Below are 11,464 nucleotides of genomic sequence, written 5' to 3'. Positions count from 1 at the left end.
TACCTATGAGATTGTGTCACCTCAACATTATCTTTTTGGACAATAAATCATCCAAACTTTGAAATACATGATAATAATCGATAATAGATAATAAATTGTGTCATAGCAAAATATGATTTTTGACATTTTTATTATGAAAACATGAATTTAAAAATGGTTAAAGACGTGAAAAAAAAGTAATTATTAAAAACGTTTTTAAATCTATATATTCATAAGACAATCCAATATTAACTTATTATCTTTAATTTATTGCTAATGAATTTATTTTTTTATATATAACCATTACAACTCATTTTTTTTTTTAATTTTTGATACTTAATTATATATACATACTAATTTTGAAGTGCCACATGAACAGTTTTCTTCTCTGATTGGTTTTAATTTTTTTTCCAATTTTTATTTGCTGCGTCTAATTTTCTTTGGCCTGCTTCGAGATAGTGTTTGCTGGATAATACGTGTGCTACTCTTCTTCTCCACCGTTTTCTTCTCCAATAAAATGCCTACAAGTATCGTCCCCTTTAATGCTCTCCACTGCTTTCATTCTTACGCCCTTCCACGTTCTTCCTTCTACAGCTTCATCTCTTTCTTCCTTCCACACAAAAGCCCTACCTCGATCCATTTCTCTCCGATCTCTCCAAGGAAACATCACCCCGAAGGATGGTCACCCGTCGCTGGTAGTGAAAAAATTGGAGAAAATTTATGTGATTTCGATTAACCCACCCTACAGTACTTCCACTCTTTGTTTTTGGATGGTTCCATTCCATTTTCCCTCTTCGTCTCCATCGCCTCTCCATTTTTCTTCGTCACTGAATAATCAACAACCATATAGGTGGCACTGTGATGGCGGTGGAGCTACCAGGTAAGTTTCCTACGATTCATCACACGTACACATATAGAGATCGGGAGACATCGAGAGGGAGGCAAGAAGAAGCGAGATGGTGTCGCCATAGTTCAATTTCTCCTAAATCCCATACTCGCACCATAAAGCTCTTAAAGGTCTTCGATTCATCCATAGTTCTCCCTTTACCCTTTTACTCATACCAAATAAGGTCATATAATCCCTAACGTTTCTATATTCCTTTCTATTTATTTCTTCATGCTTACTGCTGATGCGGTCGCCTGACTTTTTGGAATATCTCTCAAACTACGACTCCCGCTATCTATTGTTTGGTTATCTCCGAGTAAGCTTCTTTCTATTGTTACATATACTATGATTTTCATGTGATTTTTGCTAATGGTTTGTGTTTATGGTTGTACTCCTGAAATCTGATAATTGTGATTGTGATTCGAAATTCAGAATTTTGAATCGAATGCATTTTTACTTAAAATTGTATCCATGCTAATCTTTGTAATGATTCCTAATTGTTTTGGTTATATCTTCAATTCAGGCTCTTTATTTCTGTGTTCCATTCCGTGAGCTTCTTGGATACATGGAAATGATGAAAATCTACGAGGATTTGGAGCTAATCTAAGATTTTTACTGTTATGGATGAAGTTGCGGCCGCAACCCACCAGGTATTCGATGAAATGCCGAGGTGTTATTTGGTCATTTTGTAACAGTCACATGTGTTGCCTACAGTAACATAACTTATATTAGAAAACTTTAACCTATAATAACAATCTACTTATGATTTTTACGGAAACTGGATGTTTGCACTTTACATATATAACTTTATTAAAAATGTCTGATTATTATTAGTAAAAAGTTTCAAGATACAATGAAAAAATAAGATATTATAATATATGAAATTTAAAAGAGTATTTATGAAGGGAGAAGGAAGAACAAAAGGGGAAGCTGTCTTTCTTCTCTGATCTCAAACCAGGTGCAGAATTTCTTGAGGTATAAAATGCATACATATGTTGCAATTTAATGTTTTGTTGTTGCATGTAGTTTTCACTCAAAGGTAAGATTTAGCCCTCTTTCTCTTGCCTACAATTCTTTTACCATTTTGCTTTAATGTTTTTTTTTATTTAAATTTGTTGAAACTACTATTTATTCTTAATCTCTCCTTTTAGCATGGTGTTGCTTTCTGAAAATGACCACCTTACCCTCTGACCTAAATTGGAAAAAAAAATTTGTTGTTTTGGCAGAACCTTGAGGTATTAATATTTTTTTATAGTTTCAGGACCATATTGCCCCTGCACTGTTTTTATATTAAAAAAATTCCATTATGACAGTTTTTGGACGATATTGCCCTTGAACACTGTTTTCATATTAATAAAAAACAATTTAAATAGTTGTAGGACAATATTGCCCCTGCACACTGTTTTAACATTAAAAAAATAAATATTTGCATTTTTTTGACCATATTGCCCCCTGCACACTTTTTATATTAATAAAATTAATTATTTACATCCGCTGCATTGTTTTTATATTAAAAAAAAAATTCTATTCTGACAGTTTTTGGACGATATTTCCCCTGAACACTGTTTTTTTCATATTAATAAAAAACAATTTATATCGTTGTAGGACAATATTGCCCCTGCACACTGTTTTAACATTAAAAAAATCTATTAGGGCTTTTTTAGAACAGTTAGGTTTGGTAAGGAAAAGTGGAAAACCGGGGTACGATGCATTTTATTTTTCTGAATAGATGAAACAGCTGTTGTGAGTCACAATTACATATTTCGCTCATGTTATATCCCTCACGTAATTGATTCATTGATTGAGGGGCATAATGGGAATTTTGATACATACATGTAACGAGATGAGCAAGGCTCCTTAGATATAGATATTGGTGACACAATTGACATTGCAAAGAAAGAAGACAAGAATTGTTGACAAGAAGGAAAGGATTGGGAAGGCCAAATCAGGGGCTTCAAACTACCATCTATTGTTTGCATAAACACCTTGGTACGTATGGATTCTTTTTAAGAGTGTTAGAACTTGATGTAACCTTTTTTTATGTAACGTTTTCTTAAGTTAACTTTTTAGTTAAGATGAGGTTGTTTCCTCTTCATGTTATATTACATTAATATTATCATTTTTTTCTATTATGTCAAATAGTGGAGAGCATGTGGATGATGTCTAACTATGTAATATAAAAAAAAAATCTTCACGGGTCAAATAAAGTGTCCCTGTTTTTCTTGCACAACGTTGTAGGTTTTCATCAAAATAAGCCACCAAATATCAAAAAAAAAAAAAAAAAAAATTCTGACCCGTGCAACGCGCGGCCTCTTCCCTAGTTGCTACTAATTATGATGTTTTTGTAGTTATATTCTATAATACAAATGATATTTTTTCCAAAGACATAACAAGAATTAGAAAAATGTTTTTACTTTTTAGCTTTAAGCCTTTAATGGAATAGTTGATTAAAAAATCAAGTAAAAGAAATTGAAATAGCTTGTCGAAAGAGACCGCAGACTTTGAACAAGTGGGAGATTAATTTCCTCTTATATTTATCCAATCCAACGCATCTCTTGCAGGCTGCTTCTTCAACGACCTTCATCTCTCTCCATCTTCCCCATTTCTGGCAAAGAAAGATTGATATGTATCCCACCTCCAATTCATCTTCCGCATCTCAGACTTCAGGAGGAGATCCTAACAACATCAATGGCAGTAACGTTAACGGCGGTGGGGGAGGAGCACAGCAAGGCCTCGCTCGCTACCGTTCTGCTCCCGTCTCCTTTTTAACCACCACCGTAGACTCCGTCATCAATGGACAAACCCAACATACCACCGTCGGAAATCACAATATGGTTGGCGGAGGCGGCACCCCTACTCGCTTCTTCTCACCTCCAGATTCGACATCTTCGCAGCTCTCCACCGGAGATCGGTTACAAACCACCTCATTCCGTTTAAACGAGTTCGCAACCGCTTTTAATGGTTTGAAAGGTACATCTCAGACTCCGTCTCCGTTATTCCGGCACGGCAGCTCCCCCGCCGGTTTTCTCAACACTCTTGTTTCTTCTACCCCCACTGGTTCGTCCTTTAATTATATTTTCACACCCTATTTTACTTATGTATCTAATTGAAATCCATACTTATAATTTGTTAATTAGCAGAAGATTATATTAGCTCGGTTAAATTATATATAAAACATCTTGACCTAGAAGTTTCCATGATGATATATAGTATTCATCGGAGTACGCATAAAGGAAAACCCTAAAAATATTATATTCATAATTGCTTTCAACTTGCATTGTTCGTTTAAAACGTTTCAAAAATGATTTTTTTTATCTCTATCACTGTTCGTTACCTTTTTAATGCGTATACCCTTAATTACAACATATAGGTTTATCAAATAATGCATGGTTGAAGATGTAATACACATTTTACCACCCTCGCTTAAACCCTTCAATTTCTTGATCTCTTTCTGAAATTTAATGTATTGCATATAGAACTGACATATTATTTAATATGAAATGATGCCCTAATTTAGTGAATTTCTACAGGAATGCACATATATAAAGTGTCACACACATTAGTATTCCAAAAACCAAATGTACCAATAACACTTGATAAAATCGTAGAGCCATGCACAAAGTAAATGTATTTTCATGCAAATACATGAGTATTTTTCCTATAGTTTTAAAGATAAAACAATCTTATACGATATATATCATATACTTTCAGAAACTTTAATTCTAACTTTTTTTCTTAGCAAAACTGGATATTAGCATTATTTAATTATGAAGTTTAATTCATGCAATGTATGTGTACTATTATGCATTTTTAACAGTACTCTTAATGGGGAGATTATTCATTAATTCACGAATTTCTGATGCATTCTGAGTTTTTTTATAGTTGAAAATTTGAAATGATTAATATATTAATTATTCAAAATTGAATAGACTTATATTTTACATCTTTTGCACTAATACTTTAATAGTTATTAATTATATACATACTATATATTATGCATTTTAATCTCTTGATGGGGAGATTATTCATTAACTCACGAATTTCTTATAAGTTCTGTATTTGTTAAGGTTGAAATTTTGAAATGATGAATTTATTAAATTCAAAATTGCATAAAATTATATTTTTACATCTTTTGCATTAATAGTTATTACTTATTAGTCATATATATCCTTATATTTTGTAATAAAACAGATTAGGTTTACGTACACTATATTTATCCAGTTGTAATAAAACATATCATATTTATTTATTTAAATTATAAGGGAATTTAATGAATCAATATTTTATGAATACAAGGTCTTCATTTGTTAACCAAAGCGCATATATAGCTCATGTTTAAACGAAAACCCTACTTTGAAAACAATAAACACCAATCTATATTAATTGGTTTCCATTTTCCAGTACATAACAATTCCATTGATCAATTAATTAAGTTTCCTCCCACACAGAAGATATATAAGACCTCAATTTATAAAAATTTATCCTAAATGTGTGGTATAGTTTTTAATTAATATTTTGGTATATTTTCACTTAATATATAATTTTTACAATCAGATTTATTAGTCACATACTTATATATTTCATAATCAAATTATTAACATATATACATTCTTTTCATTATTTTCTTGTTCACATGTTCAAATTACTTATTTGTGCTAATTGGTTTTGCACTTAATTGAATTAAAACTATTTTAACATATTGATGTCGATCAATGACTATTTTCCTTTAAATATTTAACTAAATATTATATATTTTTCACACTCAATTGGAAGACATTCACATGAAACAAGATTGAACGAGTAGTTAGAAAGACCAATAATACACTGTATATGTAGACAAGTGGGACTTAAATATCATCCATTGGTTTTAAACAAAGCCCATGGTTTTGCTTTTCGAATATTTTTTTTTCTTACTGTTGTATTTGATTTTTAATTGATTAATTTGTATATATAGATTTCTTTAGGTGCATATATATATATATATATATATATATATATATATATATATATATATATATATATATATATATATATATATATATATATATATATATATATATATATATATATTCTACAAAACACTATAAATCGAGCCCATAAAATATATACTTAAACGAATATAATCTAACTAATAATAGTTAAACAACGGTGTAAAATATCATACAATTCAAGCCCATAAAATATATACTTAAAATGTATTAATTGAAGCTTTGAATTTCATCATTTAACAGTTGTTCTTTGATTTAAAATATTAAACCGTATTACCATTATTATTTACTCTTCAATCGCGTTGACGTCGGCTGTTTTAATATCTATTGTAAGTACTTTGTATTTGTATAAAATTATATATTTTTATATCAATTTGCTATTTGAAAAATACATCGTCTTAGGCATTCAGACCGAAAAGACAAAGCATTAATTACGAACAACAAGGCTTTATAAAATATAATAAAAAACGGATGAAACTAGCTAGTAGTGTTTCTATACGTACTTGAATACACTTTTATAGATAATAGTATGTGGTATATTAAATTTAGAATTATAATTCCATCCGTCATATCTTTTAGTACATATAATTTAATTATATATTGTATTTACATTTATACTTATTTATGTTTATCGTAGAATTTTAATGTGACAAAAAGAATATATTAAATCCTGCATCGAACATAAAAATAAATAAATAAATATAAAAATAAAGTGTGTCGCAAGTTGCAAGTTGTAATTGTTTAGTTTGAAAGTTGGTTGATTGGTGGGTAGATTCAGTGCATCAATCATCATCATAACCATTCGTACCTGACCAATCACATGTCTCCCCTTCAACCCCACCTGATCCCCACTCAAACATATGCTCGTCGCGCATGTACCAGAATCTAATTTCCATACATATATAAATCATGTATAATAATTATTTTTAATCATATCAAATATGTATTTATCTACTTCATGTTATAGAACTAAAATACATACAACTGTAATCATTTTTTAAGCGATAGCAGTCATGTTTCTATCATTTAAAATTTTACGGTTGTTTAATAGTTTTTCAGATAGAATTTCTTATCGAATCCAATAATAGACATTTGAAAATATGTAAAACCGAATTAAAGGTTTCTAATTACAAAACGGTTTAAATATAAACGAATCAAATTTAGCTTCTTACTAACCCAGTAAAAGGATTGATGTTAAATTAACATGTTACGGGTAAACCATTGATGTTGTTGTTTCTTAATGAATATATTTCGTATAAAAATCATTTTTTTTACAAAATTTAAAAAAGAAACATAATTATATGAACTAATTGATGAGATGATAATGTAGACGGAAGGGGTTCAAGATTAAGCTCTCAACTTAGTTTCACTGGAACAAGTTCTTTTTCTCAAATATCCCAAGAGAACGACATTGCAAATTCCCTAATGTTTTCAAACTCATCGCATAACAAAAGAGCTAAGCTTGACATCAATGGTCTCAATGTCATGGATTCTGAGGTATTTAATTGGATATTTTTATGCTGATCCTACTTATTATATGGAGATAACTAATTATAAAGATGTGATTTAGATTCTATTTAATTGATAAAAAGATTATATATATACTAACAATTTAATTAAATTGAATTTTAGCTTAATTTTGGGCTATCAGAATCTGCTCTAGAGGCAGCCACGATGGAGAAAATGATGGACCTTCCTCATGATTCTGTCCCTTGTAAAATCCGTGCCAAGCGTGGTTGCGCTACTCATCCCCGGAGCATTGCAGAAAGGGTAAATCAATGTGGATTAATTCTTTTGTTATAAAGATAAGATATATAGTAAATTAGTATTATTTAAATTATGCATTATAACATGATTATATTATACACAAATTAATATGCTGATAAAGACATGTAAAATACAAATAAAAGAATGGGATAAATACGATAAAGATTAATATCATAAAATAACAACCAATTAATAATAGTTTAGTTTGATTTTGTGTTTAATAGTACAAAGGGTGCAACGGGTGGTATTCTTTGTATTTGGGACCCTTTGTTTGCTGAATATTGATCGTTTTCTTCAGATTCTTTTGTTGTAGAGGAAGGTTGTAGACTCCTAGCTGTTGCCACTTCCTTTTTTATTATTTCGGTTTATGCGCCTCAGGATATTCGGTTGCAAAGGGGTCTTTCAAACCAGTTAGTAGGTATGGTTACTCGGTGGCATGGAGTGGTACGTGGTAATCATGGGTGAATTTGATGATGATCATTTGGATTCACAACGATATGTTTTGATGTTCCACTCTCAACTTTGCAGATGATTTTAATGAATATATCTCTAATGCGAGTTTAGTTGACATCCCTTTAATTAGGAGGGTAATCCTTTATGTGGCTAGACAAAATAGGCCACTGAGATGAGCAAGATCGACCAATTTTTGGTGTATGGTGGCCTTACTGATGTTTGACAGCCTTTCTGGTTTAGTCCACCAACTGATTCTTCTAACAAAGGTTTCTGTTGATTATGAGTAACATCCTCTTAGGCACATACCACAATAGTGTCCACTTTGGACCTCCCAACACGAAAACTATATAAGGGGTTATCCATCCTGAAATTGTTAGCATCCGGACATGCTTATTAATAAAGTTCTTATGGGTGTAAATAAAGATATCTTGGACTCGAGGTTGTCTCTAATCTTCCAAGTATCCAGTTCATGCTAATGGGTCTTTAAGTTATGAGTTTCATCTTTAGAGGGGAGTTGACACTAGGTCTCCCTCTCTCTCCTTAATTATGCTATTATTTTTGGAGATAGAAGGATTACGTATTACGGTTTAGCCTTTCAGGAGGTTGGTTCTAAGAAGATCTTTTATGGTCTTTCTTTTGGGAAGCAGACCATGGAAACCACTCATTTTTTTTATGCAAATGATGTGATCTTTTTAGGTTAGTAGTCTCACAAAATGTTAACAATAATGTTGTTCGTATGCTTTAATGCTTTTCTTTTTCTGTCTAACGAACTAATTAAAGTTGAATGTGCATAAAAGTAGTCTTTTAGGTATTGTAGTTTCTTCCATAGCTGTTGACGAGATGGAAAAGGATATTGGTGTGCGGCTATTTGTACTACTTTTTCTTATATGGATTTCTCGTTGGTGGTAACCTTTATCATCGATGTGTAGAAGGATGTCATAAAAAGATTACTAGCTACTAAATTGTCATCTTGGAAGGCTAAGACTTTATTTGTGGGTGATCGGCTAATGTTAATCAAGTCGTTCTTGGAATCTTTTCCGACTTATTTCATGTCTTTGTTTAAAGTGTTGTAGGCTATGACTTGAATTAGTTGGCGTAAGCTGTTGGGGTAAAAAGTCCATTGTGGTCTTGACATTGCTAGTATATTTGCGTTTAATCATATGCTATTCTGTCCAAGCAGATTTAGCGGTTTTGGTATTACCCCATTTCTTTTTAGGTTCGTATGCTAATTAAAGGCTATTTATGATGATCATGGTCTTATTTGCAGCCTATGTCAACGTCCAATTATAATACTATATATGCTGGTTTAATACTCTAAATGTGTGTTATGGTTTGAGGAAGAAATGTGTGGATCTATTTTCTTTTTGAAAAAAACAAATTAATGATTGGACGATATCAATCTTTTTATTGGATGCCGCCATGGAGGATTTAACATTAGTTATTAGGGCATCACACAATGCATTGAATTCTATAAAGTTCAATGGATTGTCACATCATCTTTCTACAATCCATACAACTCTATTAATTTTTTTTTATTACACATTCAACTCTATAAAATTCAATAAAATGTTATAAAATGTAATATATATAGTAAATATTTATGAATTAAAAGCTTTTATTTTTCTCATTGAAGAGTTTAATGGTCATTGAACTCCAAATTCATTGATTGTTATGGTGGCTTCTCATAATGGTACGCTCCAAATTCATTGATTGTTATGGTGGCTTCTCATAATGGTACGTAGAGTTTCATCCATTGAATGTAATGGTGGCTTCTCATAATGGTACAAAGTTTAATGGTCTTCATTATATTTGTAATTTTGTTGTAATATCAACAAAATGACATGTTGTTCATGTTTTTCCGATAACTTTTTTTTTTTCTGAATTGTAATAAAGACATTAAATTTATCAAAATTTGGATTGTGATACCGAGTTTCAATTTGCAAGAAGGTTCCTGTATTATTACAATATTTCGATTTGGACACAATTATTTTTCTTAATTATTATTATTAAGCATTAATGATTAATGATTATAGCACATTTGGTCGACTCGTCAACGCTTATTAATTAGTTCCAAGTTCTTATATTTTGTTGTTGATTTAGGAAAGAAGAACAAGAATAAGCGGGAAGCTGAAGAAGTTGCAAGATCTTGTTCCAAATATGGATAAGGTAGCCGTATCACTTAGATTGCATCTTTTATTTTATGATTTTTGTTTTAATTCTATTGCACCAAATACATAAAACCTATAGTCGTATCATTTTTATACCATAACATACAAAATATAATTACATATGTATTTTGGTGAAAATTCTTTTTGCAGCAAACAAGCTATTCAGACATGTTGGACCTGGCTGTGCAACATATAAAAGGCCTTCAAACTCACGTTCAGGTTGGTAGAAACTATATTAAATAATAATAAATGAATGATAAAATATTCTTTTTAGCCTATAAGTAAATTTTGTAAGTAATATATATACGTTCATTATTAATTGTGTTACGAGATTTTAAGCACCAAAAAGGGTTGGGGGCATATTGCATGTTTTCTTGACAATGTTTCTGATTAATCTTATATTGTAGATCGTGCGACATGGTTAATATTTGCTTCTTTTGTAGAACCTTAACAATGAACTCCAAAATTGCTCGTGTGGATGCAAACCCAAATGAAAATTATACTGATGCAGCAAGATATTGAAGGGAAGTCTGGTAGGGTAACACATGATGTTGATAGACATCCAAGAGATCATAAGAGTGTCATTGTTCACGTGAAAACGACTAGACGACCATGGAGTTACATTCAATGGAAAGCAAGTTAACTTTAGCTTTGGTTTAATATACGTGTTCTTTTGTATCATCCAATCCGCAGCACAACCTAATATACGCACATTTAATTCTTGATTAGGATATTTATGTAATTACAGGATTTTGGTAATGTTTATGTAATTATAGAAGTTACATCTAATTATTGGGTTGTATAACTATATCATGAGTTCCTTGTGATATTGTTTCTGTAACGAGTATATCTATCACATTCATTAATTTGATTAATTTTGTTTGTATGCCCTAAATATAAAAATTGATCATTGTGTTTCTCTTTGGTGCTCTTTAGATTTTTTTGACCCGTCAATTCTAATCTACTACTAAGCTAACAACACCTATCCCATCTATATCCACCACGAGATTTGAACCCTCGATCTCAAAGAATGGCGACAACACCTGATACCGCTGGACTACAAGTCTTTTGGACTATGTAAATTTAGATAAGATCCAAAACATATGCCCATAAACATGTCTAATCATACATGTATCATACTTTACTTATCCATTATCGCCTTTCTGGATATGGTGCTGAATTTTAGAGTCAAGTTGGCCTCATAAAAGCGAATGCGATGTAAT

The 11,464-nt window shown here is 31.1% G+C and overlaps 1 protein-coding gene across 5 annotated transcripts; it reads left to right on the top strand.

Moving 5' to 3' along the window:
* The first annotated feature begins 368 nt into the window (after positions 1–368).
* LOC111906077 (transcription factor bHLH128) lies at positions 369–11,116 on the top strand. 5 transcript variants are annotated; one of them, XM_052764573.1, is made up of 8 exons: positions 369–1,181; positions 1,389–2,854; positions 3,427–3,835; positions 7,184–7,350; positions 7,486–7,623; positions 10,174–10,239; positions 10,392–10,460; positions 10,685–11,116. In XM_052764573.1, the coding sequence occupies exons 3-8, from the start codon at positions 3,490–3,492 to the stop codon at positions 10,733–10,735; spliced, it is 837 nt and encodes a 278-aa protein (XP_052620533.1). In that variant the 5' UTR covers positions 369–1,181; positions 1,389–2,854; positions 3,427–3,489; the 3' UTR covers positions 10,736–11,116. The 5 variants fall into 5 exon arrangements, 4 of the variants coding, with proteins under 4 accessions (XP_052620533.1, XP_052620534.1, XP_052620532.1 ...); XM_052764572.1 differs by having other exon boundaries at positions 373–1,181; positions 3,427–3,922; XR_008224692.1 differs by lacking the exons at positions 10,392–10,460; positions 10,685–11,116 and adding an exon at positions 9,707–9,807 and having other exon boundaries at positions 3,427–3,922.
* The last annotated feature ends 348 nt before the right edge of the window (positions 11,117–11,464 follow it).

This window comes from Lactuca sativa, chromosome 6 (assembly GCF_002870075.4).
Source record: "Lactuca sativa cultivar Salinas chromosome 6, Lsat_Salinas_v11, whole genome shotgun sequence".
In the NCBI taxonomy this organism is placed as follows: domain Eukaryota; kingdom Viridiplantae; phylum Streptophyta; class Magnoliopsida; order Asterales; family Asteraceae; genus Lactuca; species Lactuca sativa.
The sequence above is the reverse complement of the archived record's forward strand: the minus strand, read 5'-3'. Positions and strand labels throughout refer to the sequence as shown.

Excerpts from the sequence above, each read along its gene's own strand:
- LOC111906077 (XM_052764572.1), top strand. The coding sequence starts at position 3,490 with ATGTATCCCACCTCCAATTCATCTTCCGCATCTCAGACTTCAGGAGGA. Across the intron at positions 3,923-7,183 it reads TGTTTCTTCTACCCCCACTG|ACGGAAGGGGTTCAAGATTA; the intron begins GTTCGTCCTTTA and ends ATGATAATGTAG. Across the intron at positions 7,624-10,173 it reads CCCGGAGCATTGCAGAAAGG|GAAAGAAGAACAAGAATAAG; the intron begins GTAAATCAATGT and ends TTGTTGATTTAG.